This window comes from Ursus arctos, unplaced genomic scaffold, assembly GCF_023065955.2.
Source record: "Ursus arctos isolate Adak ecotype North America unplaced genomic scaffold, UrsArc2.0 scaffold_17, whole genome shotgun sequence".
Classification (NCBI taxonomy): Eukaryota; Metazoa; Chordata; class Mammalia; order Carnivora; family Ursidae; genus Ursus; species Ursus arctos.
Window position 1 is genome coordinate 38,940,998 of NW_026622841.1, and position 24,318 is coordinate 38,965,315.

At 43.2% G+C, this 24,318-nt stretch overlaps 1 protein-coding gene across 1 annotated transcript in view; it reads left to right on the top strand.

Annotated features, from left to right (window-relative positions):
• The first annotated feature begins 3,845 nt into the window (after positions 1-3,845).
• B4GALT6 (beta-1,4-galactosyltransferase 6) overlaps positions 3,846-24,318 on the top strand; it is a 66,120-nt gene continuing 45,647 nt past the window's right edge. The window contains exon 1 of the mRNA XM_026496149.4: positions 3,846-4,431. Within this exon, the coding sequence (XP_026351934.1) occupies positions 4,317-4,431 (115 nt within the window). The 5' untranslated portion in view covers positions 3,846-4,316. The remainder of the gene's footprint in view (positions 4,432-24,318) is intronic.

A 24,318-nucleotide genomic window follows, 5' to 3' on the forward strand; every position in this document is an offset into this window, starting at 1 on the left:
GATATGGGGCTCGATCCAATAACGCCGGGATCACGCCCTGAGCTGAAGGCAGACGCTTAACGACTGCGCCACCCAGGTGCCCCCAGCATTTGACTCTTGATATTAGCTCAGGTCTTGATCAAGGGGGTGAGTTCAAGCCCATGTTGGGCTCAAAGAAAAAAAAGTTTCTGTGCCACAACCATATTTTGGAATATACACTCCATTTTGTAGCTCATGCCAATTTCTAACTCTTACACAATCTCCATTCCAATTGTGTAAGTAAAAAAAATTCATCTGTTTAAGCATAATTCATCAACCCAACAATTTTCTTTAACTGAATCTCAGGTCCCGAAACCCTGTGTTTAAATATATAAAATTACTATATTTAATCAGTGATTGTAATATGGAGGTCTGAACCCTAACTAACCATAAAAGTGAGATTCAATGTGCTTTCTTTCATTCCTTTTTTCCCCAATTTACAGGGAAAAAAACCTTATTGATTTTTATACTACCAAGGTTGTGAGCAAATCTAAAACACTCCATGGATTTCGTTTAGCCTCACTCAGCATGGACCAAGTAAAATGTCATCCACCTCATCAAACAAGTACATTTGGCTGTTTTGTTGTAATCACAATCTCAGTAATATATTCCTGATAATATAAATAGACAACCATTAGTTAAAACATAATATACTCAGTTTGATACTCAAATATTTAAGAGCATGGGGGCTCTCGTGGACAGAAAATAATAAAAGGAGTACTTGGTGGTAATAAATATAGAACAAAGCAGTCAAATGAAATTCACTTGTGTCTTACTATTGTTATGTTTTGTCTAATTATTTTAAGTTTAAAGTCTTACTGATATTATAAAACTAAACTTTGATGTTATAAAATGAAACTTTCTGCAAGGTCGTTCTGCAAGGTCTGCTGTGGACTTTACCTGGCTCCTCAAAAAGTATCAGTTGATAATCTCGGCTTGGAAAGGTTTGGTTAGCGTTCCTTGAGCTCTGAGTATTTCATGGATTTTGGCTTTACAAATGAGCTGAGACCCTGAGGCATCCTTCAGAGGGATAGAGACTCCACGGGTGACTCAGTAGGAAATTTGGTTTTTAAACAGAAAGAGACCAGCATCACCCTTTACTGTTGCCAGAGTGTGATCTAAAAGAGAGATTAAAAAAAAAATTAACAAATATTCGAATTGTGCTTACTAGGTACCAGCCTCCCCCAAGCTCTTTAGAGGCACTAACTCATTTAATACTTACAAAAACCTTAATAGGTAGTATGATTATCTTTAGATCACTTGATCAGAGGGTGATTGGGATTCGACCTCAGGCTCCCTGGCTCCAGAGGCGTGGCTGCCCCTCTTTGCGGCTGGTGATAAAAGTACCAACTGAGCTGGTTTTCTGGTACACTGCTTTACTCCAGGGAAGAGCCAACCAGTCTTTTTCTTTTTAGAACAAACCAGGCTTTTTTTTTTTTTTTAATCTTTTTCTATAATTGATTTTTTTTTTATTGAGGTAGAGTTGACATATAATCTTACATTAGTTTTAGGTGTACAGCATGATTCAATATTTGTATATGCTATGAAATGATGACCACAATAAATATGGTTACCATCTGTCACCATGCATAGTTACAAAATTTTTTTTCTTGTGATATGATCTTTTAAGATTCACTCTCTTAGCAGCCAATTGGTTTTAACAAGTACTGTGGTGAACTTGAGAGAGTAACCATGGCAGTTGTCTATGCCAGCCAGGCACATCAATACATAGACATCATATTTCTTATAGTAAGCTTAATAATCAATTTCTACGATGTTAATACTTCCCTCTTAGTTACATAATAAACTTTTCTTATAAAAAGCCAACCTTGCCTGAGACCTGGCCATTGCTAAGCCAGCATGGTGGTTGAACTTGTGTGACTAGAGAGATGAAAATTCAGTAGGGTTTGCTTCCATGCTATTCATGGATTTCTTTCTTTTGCATAGGTATTTTTTTAAAAGTGAGTTTTATTTTCATTTAATATTGCTCTGTTTGGATTTCACATTCCCTTAAGCATCTAAAAATGTCACAGAATAGGGTCATTTCCTTTCACATTAAATATCCAATCAGCCAGAGAATTCCAAAAAACCAAAATATTAAAAAATGAATTTGAACTTGGCGATTCCATTCAGTCAACTGTCTAACAGGATATGAGGGAATCTCTTATGTGCCAGACATAATTTTACACAGTTATCCCGTTTAACCCCACAGCCTTGCAAGGTGGTATCACACCCATCATCTGAGGGCCGCGGAGAGAGGCTTGCAGAGGGTAGTAGCTTGCCATGAATTTCACAGTTAATAAAAGGCCTTAGTGAATTATAAACCCAGGTGTTTCAGGCTTTATGTAACATAGTACTATTTAAGAGACGATCCAAGGCATGGTTATCTTGCTAAGAAAGTACCAAATTTGCTGGCGGTCAGGTGATGGGGTCAACACCACTGCATTTGGAAATACTGAGCAAATAATGGCGGTAGGGGGCATCCAGCCACTTCCTACATGACTAGTTGAAACACCTTCACACACACGTTGGGAAACTGTGAGATAGCTAAACTAAGGCTCCGGACTAATTTACTTAGCTAGCAGAAAGATGCAGTTTTTGAACAAAGGGGAGACCACGGCCTAGGAGGGGAATTAAAACAATTTGCTTATTGAAGCTCCTTGGTGCTGCAGTACTGAACGGCCAATTGGCTGCACAGAAGTCTTTTCCGCCCCGCCTGAATGGATAGAGCTACTCTACCCAGTGCTCACCTTCAGATGAGAAGGCAAGTCCCATCATAAAGGATATACACAGATCCATAACACATCCTGGCAGTATGTTTCTATAAGAAGTGCGGGATGGAAGGTTTCATTAATCCGGGATGGAAAAAAAATATTGTTCCCGGAGCGTGTATTTTGGGAGGAAATTACACCATTGAAGTCCCCTTCTTGAGATACCCTTTTCCCTCCAGGTACATCATCCTTCTTTATCGATCCGGGGGGGTGGGGTGCGTACCCGAGGCTCAAGACCGGTCCCTCCGCTGGGAGCAGCGCGGCTGGCGCTGGGGTCCCGGGGCTGGCGGGGGCGGCCGTGACGCAGGAGGCGGCCGCGGCCCAGGTCGCGGCGCGGGGGGAGGGGGCAGGTTGCTCGGCGCGGTGCGGCGCCGGCCAATCAGGAGGCGCGGTGTTTGGGGCGAAGGGAGGGGAAAGGGTGGGTGGGGGCCTCCAGGTTTTCTCGGGTGCTGGGGCAGCGCCGCCTGCAGTTTAGAGCACAGGCGCGGAGCCCCGCGGGGGTCTCCGGACGCGCCCGCCCGTCCCGGTTTTCCGCGGCTCCCCCGCCCTTTCAGGCCCGCCCCTTTCTGCGACCCAGACGCGGCTCCGACGGCGCCCGGCCTCCTCCTCTTCGGGCTCCCCGGGTCTGCCCGCAGCGCGAGTCGCCCGGCCGCTCTACGCCTGGTGTCCGGGGGCGGAGTGGGGGCGGCGCCGGCGGGGGCGCCTCACCCCGGGCCGGCGGCGGTAATGTTGCTGCGGTTGCCGCCCTTGCGGCGGGGCGGGCAGCCGGCGGTGGTAGGAGCTGGAGTCGGAGCGCGCTCGCCGCTAGCCGGGACGCCGCCCTCGCCTGCGCTCTGCTCCCGCGGCCGCCGCGGGGCGCCGGGGCCCGGCGCGGCATGAGGAGGAGGCTGCGCGCCCGCGAGCGCTCAGCTCCTCGGCCCCCAGGGCCCCCGCGGGCCCCCGCGCGTCGCGCGCGCCGACTGCGGCCCCGGCGCCCACGCTAGCCCCGCGCAGGCACGAGACGCCGCGGCCCGGACGAGGCGGCGGCGCAGGCCTGCCGAGCGCGGGCGGGCCGCTTCCCTAGCGCGGGGGCTTCCAGTCCTGGACCCCGGCGGACGCGGAGCGCCCGGGCGTGCTGCACTTTGCTGCCCCTCTCCGCAGGGGCGCCGCGGCGCGCAGCCCGCGCCTCTCCCCACCTGCAGCCCCTCCTCCCGCCGCTGCCGGGCGGATAAAAGGCGCGTCCTTGCCCTTCCTGGGCCTCCTCAGGTCCTGCCGTCCCCCCGCCCGCCTTGCCTCTCTTTTCCCTCCTCCACCCCTTCCTCCTCTCCTCCCGCGCCTCCCCTCCCCCGACTCTCCGACCTCCCATTCATTCCGTCCGCTCCCTCCCCTTTCCTCCTTCCCGCTCCGGCCCTTTCCCCTAGGTCCTCCCCGCGCGGACCCCGTTGCAGTCTCGGGGTTCTTAGCACATTCATGGAAGTTTAGGGCCTGGATGGTGCCCCCAAGTCCGGCCTGAGAGCGCAGCCTGAGCTGCTGGCCGGGAAGAGGAAGATGTCTGTGCTCAAGCGGATGATGCGGGTCTCCAATCGCTCCCTCCTCGCCTTCATCTTCTTCTTCTCCCTCTCCTCGTCCTGCCTCTACTTCGTCTATGTGGCTCCGGGCATCGGTAAGCACCGAGACACACCCTCCCTTCCCACGGTCACACCGAAGGAGATGCAGGATGTTACTTATGGGATTTGGAAGGTGTATAAATAGGCGCCCGGCGGAAGGCATTTTATTTGAAATGTTACAGACGTGTCAGATAAACTGCTGGGGCATGGCTTTGGTGCATGAGTTTCGTTTGTGCCGGTTTAAATAACTTAAAAGACTGCATTAAATGGACGTAGCAAAATTAGGTGTGGTGACCCCGGATGCCCTGGTCGCTTTCATGACAGCTTTATTATTTAATATCAAGTCTTTAAGCTTAAACTCGGTGCTTAATTGTAGTTTTATTCAAACACCCTCAGAATACCTGGGTTAAAAATATGAAGGAGAAACCAACACCAGGGAATGTGATTGAATTCAAGAATGTATGTATTCTAGTGTTCTAGGTCACTTTTTCAGAATGGGGTCAGTGAACATTTGTGCCACACTTCAGGAATTTTTAGGCGATGAGTTTTCTTGTGGAAACAATGCTCCATTATTTAGTCTGCTTTTCAAGGGTAGGTAGACTCTGCTACCTGTTAGGATGATTTCCGAGATAATATAATGATTAAAGTGACAGTTACACAGATAGTTTGTAGTTTAACATTTTAACCTATTTATCATATTTGGGGCCACATATACTTTTTAAGTAATCTACTTGAATTGGCTCATTAAACATTCTAATTAGTCCCCTTTGGTTGAAAAGGTGCCAATATGGCATTCTAATGAATAAAAAGTAAGAACTTCGTATGGTTATGAAAACACATCATATCTCCAAAACTTTTTCTGAGTTTTTCCTGGTTGTTATGTATTTAATGTTAAGTATTTATGGTATGTATTTAATGTTAATGTATTTAGTGTAAAATATAAGTTTAATGTTCACTTAGTAATAGTGTGTATCTCCTGTTATTTCTTTTTAGACACTAGTAGTCTTTTGAGCCAGGGCCATTTCTCTCTGGGTCAGCCAAAAATGTATGGCTTCTTATACAGTGAAAACACCTGCAGAATTTTGAGGTGGCTTAGTATCAGGGCATTATCTTGTGTGATACTAGATTATTGTCGTGAATTGCAGGGGAGAAGGAAGATGCAAACCTCACGGAGACTGTTGCATTTCCTAGGGCAGAATCACTATGTGACTTTTTCTTGATTAAATTTTTGGATTCAAGTAAGGTGTGTAAACTAAGATAATGATGCTTGAGAAGACAGAAATTGTTGACACCTTGATGTATTCCAAAATAGAAGTTTGAGGTTAAAGTTGGAACAAGTATGAATATTTTAAGGTATATTTTCCTTTAATGCAGCTTTTTCTTTAGGCGAAATAAAACCCCCTGGAAGCCTGTAGTAGAAATGATAGCGGTAGTTCAGTGGACTTGAGAGTAGTTAGCCAAATTATTTGGCTAGCTTTTCCTTAAGTCCTCTGCCATTTTGGCAGTCTTAGAAATTAACTCTTCATTCTGCAGCCGTTTTTGCCTTGCCATGTAGCTCTTTATTTTTATTTTTATTATTTTTTAAAGATTTTATTTATTTATTAGAGAAAGAGAGAGAGAGACAGCCAGCGAGAGAGGGAACACAAGCAGGGGGAGTGGGAGAGGAAGAAGCAGGCTTCCAGCGGGGGATCCTGATGTAGGGCTCGATCCCAGGATCCTGGGATCACGCCCTGAGCCGAAGGCAGATCCTTAACGACGGAGCCACCCAGGCGCCCCTGCCATGTAGCTCTTTAAAGGTCGGAAATCTTTGGGTGACGTTAGTTAATCAGACATTTAACTTTGAGAGGTTTTGCAGAAAAAGGTTTTTTGCACTTAGGCAACAGTGTTTTTACTTTCTTGGTATTTTGAGTAACTTGTTGAAGTTATGTTACTCAAAACGTTAACCAAAGGAAATCAGAATTCTGTTACTTGGTAGTCATCCTTTTTTTCCTTGGTACATTGATATATTATCTGCAGATTCTTAAAATTCGATTGATATGAAATACTAATACATTTTTCTCACTTGTGTGTAAGTTTAATGTTTGCCATAGAATAATCACTGATATGTCATAAAAATTTGGCAGTTTTCTTATAGACAATTAGGTTGACACAGTTTAAGCTACTGTTTTTGTGGGTCTTATAATTTATAACCTAAAAAAATTGATTAAAGCTAGTAAAGAGAATGAAAACCAAAACTTATAAGTGCTGTTAATTTGTTAATTTGTATATATTTCCCAAACCAGTACTATTTAGTAGATTAAAAAATCTCCTTATTTCTCTTTTATTGGGAAGCAGTTTTCCAAAAATCGCATGTTTGCCTGAAGGCTCAAATTTTATCATTGGCAACAAATACTGTCTGGTTTTTTTTTTTTTGTTTTTTTGGAGTGTCAGGCTCACTTTGTTCATTTTTGGGGAAATGTAGGTCAAATACATGAGTCTAGATAACCAAGTTTGTCAGTTCTTCAAAGTAAAAGTGATAGTTCATGAAAAATGTGGCTAGTTCAGCTCACAATGCAAAATCATCATGCAAGTTGATTTTCAGGGTAACCTGAGTGGTTATGCTACAGAATTGGTCTGCTACAGAAGTGCTTTATGTATACTGCCCATTTCGTTGCAGATTTCTTCTTAGTGAGATATACCCCAAACTAGCTAGGTTCTTACAACTAATTTACATGAGATTTCAAGAGAACCTTCTTGAAATAATGCATATTTTGGCCTGAATTACATCTTGGGGCAAAACTTGTCTTGTGACTAAAATATATGTGGTGTAAGAGAGTACTTTTTATCGATCCTACATAAATGTTTCAAATGTCTTCTGTTAAAAAGTCCCTCTTATTCCTATCCACATCAACCTGTTGTGTAGACACGAGTTTTATTTCCCTACATTTTCTGTCCAGAGAGCTATTTTTGTCACGCCCCTTCCCCCAGGCAGTCCTGTTCTTGTGTTTAGTTCCTCTTCCTTAGCCTTCTTCACCTGTGCTTCTCCCTCTCTCTCTCTCTCTCTCTCTTCTGAGCACATAGTACCACACAGTTGTCGACAACATAGCCTGTTTACTTTCTATTTTTTTCTCATGTTCAGCACTTTTTTGGCTATTTGAGTGTTACTCTGCAATGAGTTCCATCAAAGTCAAACCTCATTATTTTAAGAATAATTTGAAACATTTTCCTTGACATTTCTAATTCATGCAGGAAACGCAGGGGTAGTCTTTATATTACGAACTTTCGTAACAAGGGAAGCTGGTCTGCAGACACCCACCCCCACAGGAAGACCGATTTTTCCCTCGCCCACCTGGTAGAGTGAGGAGCCATTAGTTGTTTCGCATTCTCTTCCTGCCTTTGTACATGATTGCAAAAAGGTGAGTGCAGTTTCCCCCCAAGATCTTGACCTGGCTGGATTGAGAGTAGAATCCCATTTAGTGTTTAGTTTCCAGTGCAGCTTCCAACACAACATACTTACGTTATCCTGCCATAGCATCATAGGAGAAGATGAACTGGCTTACGCGTTCATTCAGCAAACACAAGTGGAGTGTCTCAGATAGGCTAGACATTGTTTGAGGCACAGAAGATACATGACTAAGACACAGTTACTTCCCTCGTGCTACAATGGGGTGAGCACCAGGAAAGAGCTGTAGCCAGTCCTTGGAACTCCTGCATTGTGAAGTGAGTGAGGGCTGGTGGAGGATTTCCAGAGGGAGCTGGTGGTTCGAGTGGGCCATTTGTGGATGGATAAGCTTTATCTGGACTAAGCGGTGGGACAGCATGGCCAAAGGTACTTACAGAAAATAGGAGTATTTCCACCTGACTACTGCTTGGGGTATGTGGTGGCAGATCAGCCAGGTTGAGAAAAAGCCTTGGGACTCCCCTGCCCAGCCTAGTGTTTTGGTGTTGAGGTCTCTAAAATTCCTGGCAGAGAGAAGCTGGTCTTGACTCACATAGGTTTATCAAAGCTGTCTGTGATTAAGAAAAAAGTTGATGTGCCTCTAATCAACGGGGTAGTATTGTGGAGAAGATTGCACAACTCCATTGGGAGTGGGGTTTCGCTGTCTGTGTGACTCACCAGAGGTTTTGACCTTTCCTAGATGTGCTGACAGGTGGTTTTATTCTTTGAGTCGAGGTGGAATCTGGTTGGGGCACTTTGGTCTGGATTCTTATGGGCCCTTTAAGGAATAACCTGGCAAGTGCTTTGTTATTTGGGCCCCTAGGCGGTTTGTGCTCTGCTGGTACTGGTGTAGCTAATGGGTGGTCAGGATGTGTGGGTATATGTATAAGGGTTGGTGGTAGGGGAGAGGGTCGCTCAGTTAGGTCCTTGCTGACAGTCGCCTGACATTTTGCCTGGGTCTCTCTTGGCCAGCTCAGAAGGTGGCAAGTTGCCCTGCAGCTTTCTTGTCATAGCCCTTTAGCCTCCTGGCCCTGGCTGGGTAAGCCTGGTTGTGTTCTTTTTGAGCTGTTATAGTTTGCTTTGTGATTCAAAGGTCCTTTGGTTTTTTCCTCACCAAGTTCTCCGACCTACATGGCTCCTTCCAGGGGTTCTTTTGATTCGGGCCATGGTGTCAGCTGTTTCTTTCCTCTGGGCCTTCCTTTGCTGGTCACTCATCTGATGCTCAAATTTTTGTCCTGGGAGTAGCAGGAAACATCAGAAGTTTTGAAAAAGGGAATGATGCAATCCTTGGTTTTACAGCATTTCTTTTAGCATGGAGCACGGTGATAGAGAGCAGAACCGGGGGCAGTGAGACCAGGTGGGAAGTTATTTCAGTAGCTCAGAAGAGTAGAACCTGATCAGGGTCATAGGAGGGTCTGGGCGGATTGAGAGGATGGGAGTAGTGACATTGAAGGAAAGGGAGAAGCTTTAAGATGATGCTTGTCTTCCAGCTTAGGCAGCCGGGTGGCTGGTCGTAGGGAATGTAGATAGGCATGTGCTTGGAGGGAGCTGTTTTGGTTTGAGAGAAATGGAGTTAGGGTGCCTGTGGTATATCTAGGAAGAACTTGTCAGTAGGTAGGGAGATGGACAGAAGGACTTGGAGCCCAGGAGAATTGTCTACCAGGAGAGAGACTGGACTGTCTTCAGCAGGTAGGTGAATGGTACTTACTTATTTCTGTCCCAACACACCTGAGTGATAAAACCAATTCCTGTAAGCAGAAGTGCCTCACTGAGTCAGTTACTCTTAAACATGGGTTGGTACGGGTTAAACCAAAATATAGGGGAGGCCCAAGCGTACTTTGAAAAGTTTCCCATGAGACTCTGTTACCCTTTCATTCCCCAGTCCCAAATAGGCAGTCCTTGTGGTCGATACCGTGGAAAGTTTGGGTGGCCGGAGAACTTAGGGAAGCTGAAGAGAAGGTAGCCATGGATGAAACCTAACAGCTTAGGGCAAATGGAGAAATAGGAACAGGAAAATGAAGGGAAAGAGAGATCATACGGCTGAAGTGAGGCCTTTGTGAATGAATGAATGAATGAATGAATGGATGAAAAATGATGATTAGCAAGACAAGGTTTGAAATGGGTTAATTCTTGGAAGGAGAACTACCAATTTGCTAAGTAGGAGGTCCATGACAGCTACTCTGAGAGCAGTTTTTGTTTTGACTGGTCAGATAGCCTCGAGTTGGGTAGTAAATCAGAGGTCCCATGAAAGTGCCCTACTTAGTGGAAAGTAGGGGAAGCAGGCTTTAAGGACCTTACAAGATGGGAAGACCTGAGCTTATATAAAGGTTTAAGGACTGAGGGCAGGGTTTGAAGATTTGAGAAGGGGAACAGACATGTGATCTAGGAAGACTTCATTCATTCATTTATTTTTTTTTTTTTAAAGATTTTATTTATTTATTCGACAGAGATAGAGACAGCCAGCGAGAGAGGGAACACAAGCAGGGGGAGTGGGAGAGGAAGAAGTAGGCTCATAGCGGAGAAGCCTGATGTGGGGCTCGATCCCAGAACCCTGGGATCACGCCCTGAGCCGAAGGCAGACGCCCAACCGCTGTACCACCCAGGTGCCCCCATTTATTTTTTTTCATACAGCAAATGTTTGTCTGCAGAAAGCACTGCGGTTCAGCATCGAACAGGATCCACATGGTCCCTGTCTTCATAGATCACAGAGCCAGTGAGAAATCCTCATAGCTAAAGAGTAACTATTCTAGAGTAGAGTGAAATACCATTTGCTGTGGAGGCATGGGTTGTGGGGTGGCACTGAACTGGTTTAGGGATTATGGAGAAGGTGAACATGAAGCACAGGCCAGAAGCTTAAGTTAGGTAATTAAAAGATTGGCTTGGGGGGCGCCTGGGTGGCTCAGTCGTTGAGCGTCTGGCCTTCGGCTCAGGGCGTGATCCTGGCGTTATGGGATCGAGCCCCACATCAGGCTTCTCCGCTGGAAGCCTGCTTCTTTCTCTCCCACTCCCCCTGCTTGTGTTCCCTCTCTCTCTGGCTGTCTCTCTCTCTGTCAAATAAATAAATAAAATCTTTAAAAAAAAAAAAAAGATTGGCTTGGGGGAAAAATATTTCATGCAGGATTGGAAGATTTGAAGGCTAAGAAGTGAGGGAGAAATGGAAAGTTAAAAAATAAAACCAAACGTAGGGGTTAAAGCATAGAGTACAGAGGGGAGTGTGGGCTGAAGCCAGAGAGATAAATATGGGTCTAGTTATAGTGGTCCTTGTAAACTGGGTGTGAGAGCTTGGATGTTAGCCCGAGGACAATGTCAAACCATTGAACTTATATTTTAAGTAGGAGAGTGATGTGATCAGATTTTTATTTCAGAAATATTTAGGTGGTACTGGTATGAGTGGGTTAAATGGAACAAGACTGGAATCATGGGGAGCAGGTAGAGAGAGTGGGATCAAGTATATAGGTGCACTAATTTTGGCGATGGGAGAAGAGGACATAAAGATGTTTGTGGTAGCAAAAATTAGATGAATATGGAGAAGGAGATTGAGGGAGTTCATACTTGATTAGGTAGGTATCTGGGTTATCTGTTGAGAACGAGGGGCTCAGTTTATTTGACCACATCTTAGTATAGAGTGAACCGTTTCCTAACCTAAGTTAAGAGATTTTGTTTCTGCCTTGGACCATACTAGAGGCTTAGCAAAGAATTGTTGGGTGGCTGAATGTTTCGGATTAAATCACTTCTCTTGGTATGGCAGCTCCTTTGTCCTCTTACGAGCTGACTCATCAATACCATTGGGATGTTACATGTTAGATACCTTGGGAGAATATGGAGGGCCGGGCCGGGAATTAGAAACTGTAGAGAAAATTGGATTGGTCAGTATATTAGTTATCTATAACTTTGTGAATTACCCCCAAATGTAGGGGTTTAAAAGAACAAATAGATTATTTTCTCATAGGTGAGATGGGCCAGGAATCTGGACATGGTTGGGCTGCATGCCTCTGGCTCAAGGTCTCTCACGAGGCTACAGAGTGTTGAGTGTTGATCACCGTTGTGGTTCACCCATGTGGCTTTGGGCAGGATTCAGTTCCTTGAGGCTTGTTGGACTGAGGGCCTCAGTTCTTTGCAGGTTGTTAGTTGAAGGCCTCCGTCACTTCTTGCCACATGGGCCTCTCCATAGGGCAGCTCACCACCCCATCACTTTTGCCATATTTTCTTAGAAAAGAGTCGCTCAGTCTAGTCTACATTCAAGGGAATGGGAGGCCTTCTTAGGGACGTCCGACCCCGGTCGGAGTGCCGTTCTCCAGCAGCATACGGAACTCAGGCTGTGTGGTTTCAGTATAAGTGAATCTAAATCCTATGGACTTGTGGGAAGTGCGGTATTTTTGGAGGGAAAATTAATTCATTGAAATCTGACAATGCTAAATACTATTCTTTGTAGTTATTCTTTCATGAATAAATTTGAGGTCTATTAAACAACATGGCAGAGTGAGATAAGTGATAGATGTATTCTGCGGTAGTGTTTGTCATACTGCCTTTTAATGTTTATGAAAAGGAAAAATAGCCATGTCCGTGGATACTTTTAAGAGAGAAACTCCTAATCTAGGCTTGTAGTCTCTGTATGGTAGGTGTGGTAGGTGTTCCGAATACCGGTTGGAATTTAGTTGGGAACGGAATGGGTTTTTCTCTTGAGGCGGTGTTATATAGGATGGAGAATTTCCTAACCCATCGTGTGGCTGGCCTCTTCATCACAGGGTGTACTTCAAAGCTTATCAGGCACTTGGGTTTGTAGGCCTCAGGCTCTGGTAGCTGTGGTTGCCGGTCTCCCCACCGGAGCCTCTAGGTTTGATCCTCTGTTCAAGGGGCCAGGGCCGTGGGAACCTTGGGCACAGAGGCCGTGGTGTCTCTGAAGCCAAGCTTTGTGCAAAGAAGTCCCAGGAGAAAGATTCCAAATGTAGCCCACTGCTTTGTCCACTGTTGGGGCTTCATAGGATTGTCCCTGCCACACCCCCAAACCCTGTGCTCATGGAATAATAGCCTTGTTGTAAAGAAAGAGAAGGCAAGACAGCCTCCCAAAGATTGTCATTTGCCCAAAGTCTCACATGTTGTGGGAAGAGCTGAAGTAGACAGTTTTTTGGAACAGCTGAAATGTACAGCTTGGGATAGCTGACTACTTCCACTGTTCTGGGTGGCGGGATCTGGTCATTGTTGCCCTGGAAATGATTGGGGAAAATATGAGCTCTCTGTTCTTCAGGTGAAAGGAACACCACATAGAGGAGAGATGAACCTTTTTTTTTTTTTTTTTTTTTTTTTGGGATAGCGTCAGGTAGCAGTGAGGGTAGTTACAACGAGGCAGATTTTAAGAAATCAAACCATTCTAACTGAGCTATAAACAATGAGATAAGTGCCTCATAGGTGCCTCATCAGGCCGGGGGTAGATGACCACCTGTTAAGGCTGGAGAAGGTGCTTTGCTTGGGAGACTGGATGGACGTCTAATAGCCTCTTAAACTCAATGATGCTGTGTTAAACTCTGCAGCACCCTTGCTGACCCAGCCTAGGGGCAGACCTGCTCCTCCACCTCTCTCCCCTGCCCCCACCCCCACCCCCACTGGCTTTTGTGACTCCCTTTCCCTTTCAAGCCTGTTTCATGTTTGTCTTAACCTCAGCAAGCGTGGAGGTGGGTGGGGAGGCTGCAGTGAGCCGGTGGAAGGAGGTGCATTGCAGTGATTTGCCTAGAGCTGGGTTTTCCGGGGTCACATTTGGGAGTTCCCAAGAGCACTGATTTCTACATTTACAGTGTCCCCTTCTGGTCAGTTTTCCTGGCCGTCTTAGCCCAAGCTGGCGGCTGTTCCCCCTGCCTCAGAGTGCAGTTTGCCAGTTTAATCAGAGCAGCCTGCCCCTGCTATCTCTGTCATCCCCCTTACTCCCCCTTTTCCCTCTGGTTTTCCTTTCTTTTCTCTTTTTTTTAAATTTCTGGAGGACACCATAATTTAGTATTTAAAAGACTGTTTCTTTCCAGTCCTGCCTTTTGTCAGAATAACGACAAAGAGAATACTATACAGGTAACGTGATTTGAGTTGAAGATCAGGCCAATTCGAGGTTGAAATCCCATTAACATGCCTTTGCAAAAGTAAGAGTTTACTCCAGTTAGTACTAGATATTTTTACTTCATGTCTTGGATTCACTGGAGAATTTCAGGTAACACCTCAATTTTATTTTTCTCTAGTACGTGAATCCTGTGTTGGGCCAACTTGATTTGTTATGTTTCGTGAGCATACTTGTTTTAGGTCATACCAGAACTTGGCAAAGTTTGGCTTAAAGCTACAGCAGAAACCCTCCTCAGTTAAAACGGGAAAGCTAGCTTAAAGGATGTTCGTCAGCAGTTATATTTTTGGCTATGGGGCACAGCAAAATGTTTAGGAAAACATACTTAGTAATTTTAAATCTGAAATTTATAATTAACTTTTTTTTCTCCAGAGGCATAATAAATATGGCTTTTTGCTTTCATCTTTGTTTTCATGATTAATTACTCGAGTTAGTAAAAGTCTTTGGCTCCACCAAATCGTTGTGTGATACCATTACAACAGGAGGTAAACATAGATTCTGCTATGTCTGAATGAACTGTGCATAAATTAGAAAGCTGTGTAAAGAGGATTTTGTTTAATGTAAGTTAAACTAATATAAAAGGAAGATCCTACTTTTTTGGCTTGTTTCATATGTTAATGTTTAAAGAATTCGTACAAGCAGTGTCTTTCAGACATGAAAGTATTCAAGCCTTACTTAAAGTGGTTTGCATAAATAAATGTATTTCCTAGGTTTTATTACTAGAGATGCTAATTCTGATTCTGGTTCATTTTTAATACACATCCTAGGTAATTCTGGACCCTGGGAACTTTATTTCTGACAAATACCCCAACTGGTGGGTTAAAAAAAGAAAAACCAAGTGCTGGATAGGTTTATTTTTTGAAATTAATCATCTTATTATCATTTGATCTTTCATAGAAGTAAACTTACTTTTTAAAAAGCAGATTAACTTGTGTGTAGCAGCGTGTTTTACTGGAGTTAGAGATGGCTATCATGGTGAAGAATTTTTTTCCTTCAGAAAAGAAATGGACAGAATGGATAAATACATCCTTTAAGACAACCAGGATCATGCACTTCTTTGTGAGTCTGCAGCAACTGTGTGATTGAGTTATAGGTTGATCGGAAATTTGTTAGTGTTTCTAATTATTAGAAACATACATTGTAATTTACTTAATAAGATCAGTAAAAGTGATTAAAGCATATAGACCTGCATGTTAGCCAACGATTTAAAAACATCTGATACAGCATTTGGCTAGAAAAGTCCCTTTGTAATATTGTTTCAGGTAGGTGGGTATAGAAGATTTGTACTGTAACCTGTCGTCTTGATTGAAATGTTATGTCTTGTTTTATTTTTAAATATTTGAGGCTTGCTAGTGTTAATGTGACTTTACAGAGACCATTTTATATATATTGCCTTCCTGATAATTAAGTTAATTGCTCAGAAATTATGACTTATGCAATTTCCAGTTTGACTCAGAGGAAGAGAAATTGGACTTTTTTTAATTTTATTTTTGAATCAAGAGACCTAAGGCAGAGAATTATAAGGTGCCTTGTTTATTGATTTGAAAATATGCTCTGGCTTTGGAAATCTTTTTTAAAAATTTTACTTGAGAGAGAGAGAGTGTGCGTGCGCATAGGGGTGAGGGGCAGAGGGAGAAGGAGAGAAAGGGGGAGAAAGTCTCAAGCAGACTCTGCACGGAGCCCATTGATCTCACGACCCTGAGATCACGACTGGAGCCAAAACCAAGAGTCCGACGCTCAACTGACTGAGCCCCCCAGACCCCCTAGCTTTGGAAATCTTTGAAATTCATTTCTCACAGTGTCCCCTCTCTCCTGCTTGTCTTAAGAGTCATTTTTCTTTCATAAAATAAAGAAGTTTAAAGGTATTTTAATTGCGAAAACACAAAGAAATCAGGGATGATTGTAAAACATATAGTTCAAATACCACTTTTTTCCCTCATGATAGAATTCTTAAGAGGATAGAGATTCATTTCACATTCACCTTATGTACTCTGAAATCATTAATTTTCAACAGTTTTGTACATGTTTTCTGGATATGTTTATTTATGGTTTGATCTTTTAATCTGTAATTTCATTAAGTAAGTTTCCTTACTGATTGGCTTTTTAAAAATCTATTTAATTGCCTGCGGTCTTCCTTCCTCGATTCCCTCATTTCCTCCTAATTTTACTTTTCTACAGTGTGGGCTGTAATGCTTAACTCTCTAAGCTCCTGTCCTGCTTTAAAGAAGTATGTGTTTATTTTAAGTGAATAACAGTGAACTACCACATGACAGTGCAGATCGATATCTTGTGTTAGATAGTGTTTTCATATTGCCAGGTTCGGAGTCTATTTTTAGAATTATCAGCTAAGTGTAAACTAGCCTGAACTGATGATCTGATTATTTCGAAAGTACTTCTGATGTTTTAGGCTGTTTAGGCTTCTTCAGGATTTGGGTTTTTACAGAGGAACCCCCTGGACACCTTGTTTCTGGTACTGCTCGGCAAACGGTAGGCATTCAGTAAATATCTGTTGAACAAACACATGTCTCCACCCTGAACATCTTTAATAATTCTGTTGGAAAAGTCCAATTTTATTTAAAAATACTTAATTTTGATCAGTATTCAAACACAAATAATCTCCCCAAATAACTTAAAACTGCAGGGTAGAAATGGTGAAAGCACCAGTGGTAAGGAATTTCTTGTTAATTTTTAGTGTCTTCGTCAGCAAAGCTGTTAGCCGTTGGCTGAGATCTGAAATAGATCTATACCGCATATAATCACGGAATTCATTATTCCTTGATAAAATGGGATTCTGAATGCAGAGTTCTTTCATTCTCTTTATTCATTAGTCAGCCCATGAGTCACTTGAAAGATGGGGAAGAGGTTATTATAGGTTGGTAATTATTTGCACTATAGATTTCCTTGAGCCCATACCTGGCTTTGAATCATTGTCACCGTGGTAAGATACTCGGCTTAAATAGTACTTTGACATAAAGGGAACTGTTTGTTTTACAGCCTGGCACAGCCTACAGATTTGTTATTTTTTTTGTTTTTAACCCAAGCAGTACTTTGGTCCTAGGCAAGGTATGAACAGTATTTCATACATAGTCAGGCCTCATCCTAGGGTTTACAACATTATTACCAGAGATAATATGTTTAGCTTTACCATCTTGGATGAGTCATTTCGGGGAATTAGTTGAATAAGGGCTAGATGTGGGTAGAAGAAAACGTTTAGGCGTCTGAAACAGATACTTAGAAGATTATTGTGAGTTCTGAGAGATTCCGAGATACCGGATTCGGATATCTGTAGTAATATCCAGGGGCATATATAAGTGGTATTTTGCTTTTTTTCTGCATTGTTGATTTCTTTGTATGTTCTGTAGCTAACAGGGGAAACTATTTTCTCTCCTGTAACCTGTAAGTGCCCCTTCTGGTTTCCTCCTCCTCCTTGGACTAGTTGAGATCTGGCTTATCCCTCCTTTCTCACTCTCTCATTACTGTTTACGTTGAAGATTTTCTCTCTCTCTCTTTTTTTGCCCCTCCCTCTCCTCTATGACTTTCAACCGTTGCTTCTTCCAAACTGCTGCCTCTCAGAGACATTCGGACCTGTCCTTGAATCCTAGTTTTTAAATTCTGCCTATGCAACTTACTTCTGAGTTTGTTTTCCAAGCTTTCAAATGGGGAAAAGTTATACCCACGCCATGTGGTGGTGTATTAGTTTCCTGACTACCATACACATTACCACACACAGAGTGGCTGACAACAACAGGACTTTATTATCTCGTAGTTCTGGAGGCCGGAAGTCTGAAATCAGGTGTTGTCAGGACTGTGCTCCCTCTGGAAGCTCTCAAGGGGGATCCTTCCTTGCTGTTTCCGGCTTCAGGTGCCTGTTGGCATTCCTTGCCTTCCTAGGCTTGTGGTCACATCACTCCAGGCTCTGCCTGCATCTTTACATTGCTTTCTCTTTTGCGTGTGTGCGTGCATGTGTGTATGTGTGTGTGTGCGTGTGTAAAATATCCATTGCCTTTTTCTTATCTGAGCATTTGTCATTGGATTTAGAGCCCACTCAGATAATCCAGGATGATCTCCTCATCTCAAGATCCTTAATTACCTCTGCAAAGACTCCTTTTCCAAAGAAGATAACATTTTCACAGCTTCTGGGAATTAGGATGTGCACATATTTTCAGCCTGCTACATACAGGTGGTTTAAGAATTAAATGAAATATAATTATATGTATGTGTATTTAAATAAGTTTATACATGACCTTGGTAGGTACTCAATAAATGTTAATTCATTTCCCTTCTCTTTATTTTTTTTTAGAAGATTTTATGTATTTGTTTGAGAGTGTGCGCACACTCAGGGAGGGGCAGAGGGGGAGGGAGAGGGAAAGAATCTCAGGTGGACTCGACGCTGTGCACGGAGCACAATGTACAGGTGGAGGCAGAGACTGGGGTGATGTGACCACGAGCCCAGGAAGGCAAGAAATGCCAAGAAATGCCTGATACTGGGGCTCGGTCTCATGACCCTGAGATCATGACTTGAGCTGAAACCAAGAGTCGGATGCTTAACTGCCCCAGCCACCCAGGTGCCCCTCCCTCCTCTTCAGAAGCCTCTGCCCACCAACATTCTGTATCTCGGCATGATTTTGGCAGTTAGTACAGGCATATCTCATTTTATTATGCTTCACTTTATTTATTTAATTTATTTATATTTTATTTATTTATTTATTGTGCTTTGCAGATAATGAGTTTTTTAATGAATTGAAGGTTTGAGGCAATCATATTAGCAACCCATTACTGCCATTTTTCCAACAATATCTGCCCAACTTCATTTCTCTGTGTCACATTTGATAATTGTAATATTTCAAACCTTTTCATTGTTATATTTGTTATGGTCATCTGTGTTCTTTGATGCTACTATTGTAATTGTTTTGGGTATCATGAACTGTGCCCATATAAGACAGCAAACTTAATCGATAAAAGTGTGTGTTCTGACTGCTTCGCTTATCGGCCATTCCCCATCAGTCTCCCTCTCCTTGGGCCTCCCTGTATTCCCTGAGACACCAACAGTATTGATATTAGGCTAATTAATAATCCTGCAGTGGCCTCTGAGTGCTCACCTGAAAGGAAGAGTCGCATGTCTCTCACTTTAAATCAAAAGCTAGAAATGATTATGCTTAATGAGGAAGGGATGTCGAAAGCCGAGATAGGCAGAAGGCTGGGCCTCTTGCATCAAATAGTTAGCAAAGATGTGAATGCAGAGGAATGTTTTTGTTTTTTTTTTGTTTTTTTTTTTTTAGCGTTTTATTTATTTGAGAGAGAGAAAGACAGCATGAGCAGGGCAGAGGGAGAGGGACAAGGAGACTCCTCGCTGAGCAGGGAGCCCAGTGCAGGGCTTGATCCCAGGACCCTGGGATCATGACTTGAGTCCAAGTCAGATGCTTAACCACCTGAGCCACCCAGGTGCCCCTAGAGGAGTGGTTCTGGAAGGAAAGTAAAAGTGCTACGCCAGTGAACACATGAATGGTAAGAAAGTGAAACAATCTTATTGCTGAAGTGGGAAAAGTTCTAGTGGTTTGGTTAGAAGATCCAACCAGCCACCCCTGAAGCCAGCGCCTAATCCAGAGCCAGCCCCTAACTCTCTTCAATTCCATGAAGGTCAAGAGAGGGGAGGAAGCTGTAGGAGAAAAGTCTGAGGCTAGCAGAGGGTGGTTCATGAGGTTTAAGGAAAGAAGCCATCTCCATAACATGACAGAGCAAGATGGAAGCAGCAAGTGATCCAGAAGGTCTCGTTAATCAATGAAGGTGGCTACACTCAACAGCAAATTTCCAGTGTAGACCAAACAGTTTTCTGTAGGAAGAAGATGCCTTCTAGGACTCTTACGGCTAGAGAAGAGGAGTTAGTGCCTGGTTTCAAAGCTTCAGAGGACAGGTGGACTCTCTTGTTAGGTAGGGGCTAATGTAGCCAGTGACTTTAAGTTGAAGCCATTGCTCATTTGCCATTCCCAAATCCTAGGGCCCTGAAGAATGGCGCTCAGCCTACTCTGCCTGTGCTCTAGAAATGGAACAGCAAAGCCTCAATGAGGGCACATTTGTTTACAACGTGGTTTACTGAATATTTTAAGCCCACTGTTGAGACCTACTGCTTAGAAAAAAAGGTTTTTTAACAAAATATTACTGCTCATTGACAGTGTACCTTGTCAGTCGAGAGCTCTGATGGAGATACACAATGAGGTTAGTATTTTCAAGCTTGCTAGCACAATATCCATTCTGTAGCTTCTGGGTCAAGGAGTCATTTTGACTTTCAAGACTTATTTAAGAAATACATCTCATAAAGCTTTACCTGCCATACATAGAGATGCCTCTGATGGATCTGGGCAAGGTAAATTGAAAACTTTCTGGAAAGAAGTCCCCTTTCTAGATCCCATCAAGAACATTTATGATGGGAAGAGTTCCAAGTATCAGCATTATCTAGAGTTTGGGAGAAGTTGATTCCAGCCCTCATGGAGGACTTTGAGGGGTTCAAGACTTCGTGGAGGAAGTCACTGCAGATGTGGTGGAAAGAGCAAGAGAACTAGAATTAGAAGTGGAGCCAGGAGATGTGACGGAATTGCTGTAGTCTCATGAGAAAACTTGAACGAATGAGGAGTCGCTTCTGATGGATGAGCAAAGAAAGTGGTTTCTTGAGATGGCTTCAACTCCTGGTGAGGGTGCCATGAAGATTGTTGAAGTGACAGTAAAAGATTAAGAATATGGCAGAGATTCTGTTGAGAGGATTGATTTGAGAGTGGCAGGGTTTGAGAGGATTGATTCCAATTCTGAAAGAAGTTCTGCTGTGGGTAAAAAGCTGTCAAACAGCATCATCATGCTACCAAGAAATCACTGATGAAAGGAAGAATCATTCGATGTAGCAAACTTCATTGTTGTTGTTGTCTTATTTTAAGAAATTGTCACAGCCACCCCACCATCTGTAATCATCAACGTGGAGGCCAGACCCTCCACCAGCAAAAAACAAAAACCTGCTGAAAGCTCAGATGATGATTAAGATTTTTTGGCAATAAAGTATTTTTAAAATAAGGTATGTACATTGCTTTTTAAGACAATGCTGTTGCACGCGTAATAGACTATAGTGTAAACTTTTATATGCACTGGGGAATGAAAACATTTATTTGACTTGATTTATTGTAGTATTTGCTTTCTTGTGGTCGTCTGCAGCACAGCTCAGTGTCTCTGAGGTATACCTGTGCTCAATTCAGATCACTCCCACTCCACTTCATCCCCCACTGATGTCCTTGTTGGTGGCCGTCAGGCAGTCTGGTCCTTGTCTTCCATCCTCCCTTGTCTGGCCACATCAAGTCCTTGTAGTTGTGACCTGTTCTCCCTTGCACCTCTGCAGACCATAGTCTTCCTAACCTCGCACTTCTGGCACTTTCTCACTGTTGTTAACATTACTTCTCATCTTCACGATGATCTCGAGTCCTCTCCCCTTTTTTCTTCTGTTTTTCCACACCATCCATCCCCTTACATCTTCGTAAGTTATTTTTCATTGCGGCCAAACTCTGCTCAAGTTGGGTTGTTTCCTCCTGGATGTGCCCCCTGTGCAGCCCAGAGCCTCTGGTTAGGCTGTCCCCTCAGTGGAAATGTTCTTTTCCATCCTTCCTCCTGTTTCTTTCAGTGCCTTAAATGTAAATGTACTCTTTCTTCCCTCTGCTGAGGCCACAGGCATGCTCAAGGTTTCTTCTGTCTAAAAAAACTTCCTCGACCTTGCTCTCACTTCTCTTTTCTGAAAATCGCTTTTACTTTGTCACTATCCACTTTACTCTTCCCGACTTGCCTTTTGTTTCCATTGCTTTCCAGAAACTCTTCTTTTACAGATTGACGGTGATCTCCTAAGAGCATTTTGAAGAGGCTACGTAGTATGGTGGTGAAGAGCTGGACGGCCGGGGCCAGCCTGCTGGGGTCTGAATTCTGGCTCTGCCACCAGCCATGTAGCCTTGAGCAAGTTACTTAACTCCATGTGATGGGAATAATATTCGTACCTACCGTTAAAGGGTTGCTTGTAAGGATTAATTAGGTTAGCGTATGTAAAGCTCTTCCTTCCGGGGGCGCCTGGCGAAGAGTGTGCACCAGGTATTAGTGTGTTATTTTTTTAAGCTATTATTTTTTAGTCTGTCTGCTTAGCCTCTGTGGTGTTTGATATGGTTGACCATTTCCTCTTCTCCACCGTGTTCAAGCTTAGACTAATTCATCTTGGGGCCTTTTATCTTCATAACCCTGTTCATGGTCTCTCTCCATGTGTCTGACATCCTTTTTTTTTTTTTTTTTTTTAAGAAATATTTGTCAGCGGGGGGCACACGCAGGGGGAGCAGCAGGCAGAGGGAGAAACTGGCTCCTTGCTCAGCGGGGAGCCCAATGCAGGACTTGATCCCAGGACTCTGGGATCATGACCTGAGCCGAAGGCAGACGTTTACCCGACTGAGCCACCCAGGCACCCCTCTCTCGGTGTGTCCGAACTTTACTTTCTTACCCGTTTTCTGGATAATTTTTTCTTATGGTGATTCAGCATGGTAGTTGCCACTCTTACATGAATGTCACTCCAAATTGTATTTCTTGCCCTTCTTTCTTAGCTCCAGTCCTGCAGTTACAGTGCACCTAACTACATAATCTCCCTCTCAGAATCAGCTCCTCGCTGGATTTCTTTTTTGTTAACGGACCTACGGCAGTGTATCGTAGAGGTCAGCAACGGGGTATTGGGACCAGGGGGATGTTGTGTCCAAAGTCTTCGAAGCTCAGGAAAGCTTTCCAGGTCACTGCAGACTGGCACATTCTCCTTATCTGGAATACTTTTTTCACTGAACAAAGCTGGATGTGGAAAGGGATGGGGAGACACAGTACTAACAAGTGCGTTCCTTAGTTTTCTTAAGTGGAGAATGAGGCAAGTTCATAAATGTCTTGCCTTGAAAACTCAAGGTAGGATGTCTAGAAGCTGTTATAAACTTGATTTTTGAAGGTTTTTTTTTTTTTAAGTTGAATGTATTCCTTCCCCTCTGCCCCAAAAAGCAGAACTAGGTAAGTTAAATTTATGTCTCACAAAGAAGAGGCAAATAGCAGATTAACTGAATTAGAGAACAGGGCATGATTTTAATTAAGCAGTGGTAGTTTTTAATGTATTTCTGAGTTGTCTCAAGACCAAAGGGTAAGGCTGAGAAAGATTTCCCTATTTTCTGAAATGCAGTTTCTTTTACTTGGAATAGAAATTTTAGACAACGATTTCCTCCACCTGGTTGGTTTGCCAATAAGCCGTTACATTTTATATTAATGGTAACTAGCCGTCATATAGTTATTTGAGTGTGGGTTAACAGTTTAGGGTGTTTAGAAATCAGACAGTTGGAACCATTCTCATACTGGTTTAGTGTGCCTTGCCATACTTTGACACATCTCATTCTTCCTGTTAACAACGACTCTATTTAAACAAAACAGCTTCATTCCCTAATGGGTTTTGATCTTTAGGGATTAAACCCATGAGGACCATTAACCTAAGGAATGTAACTCAATTAGCTGTAAATGATTTAAGATAAACTAACAGATTCTCCATTTGGAGAGCTTGGTGTCTTGCATTCCTTAATTTTTTCTCCATCCAGCTAATGAATAGTAAATGCATTGTTTTGGCAAATGGTTCACCTTTGTCACAGTTGCCATCAGTCATCATTCCCCCCCCCCCCCCGCCCCCAACAGGTTTGTTACCTGGTGTTTTGGAAGTTTTTAGGATAACTTGGCTTTGGTGATTCTTTTCTATACCAGATTTTTTCTTTGCTGCTTAAATCTGACTTAGCTTCACGATGTCAGACAATATTCTTTATATGAATAGGTGTGTTAAAAGTAAAAGGTATGTAGTTTTAAAAAAGTTCAGTTTCCAGGACGCACCGGAGTGCACTTTCCTTGCTTGGGCCAGTATTGTTTCCAGCGGCTCAGTTCTGCTGCCCCATGACCGGTCCTTTCCATGTTTTGGTGCAGAGCAAATGTCAGAAGATATTAGATCACTGATAACAAATTTCATATATAACTTTAGGATTCAGTGATCCAAGGTGTTGTAAACCAGTTGGCATTCGTTTTCTATTTGATGGTTTTCCCCTGCATCATTTCAGTGGAATTTTAGATCTCGGCTTCTGCTAATATTAGTTGGCTTTTATTGAATGTTTTCCTACATTTTTGGTTGGCTCTTCTTTTTGTTTTCATTTTTCATTTTGTCTCTTTTCTTCTTTTAAAGTCTGCTCAAGAGCAAAAATGTAATAAAAACTTGTATTTGTAACCCCACGGGTGTAATAAATTCAAGCCTAAACAAGTTATATCTAATTATAGGACTGCTTTCTAGAGAGGATGTAGACACGCTCTTAAAAATGATCGAAGTAAAACTTATGTGAAGCTTGGATTTCTGTTGTTTTCTCTGTT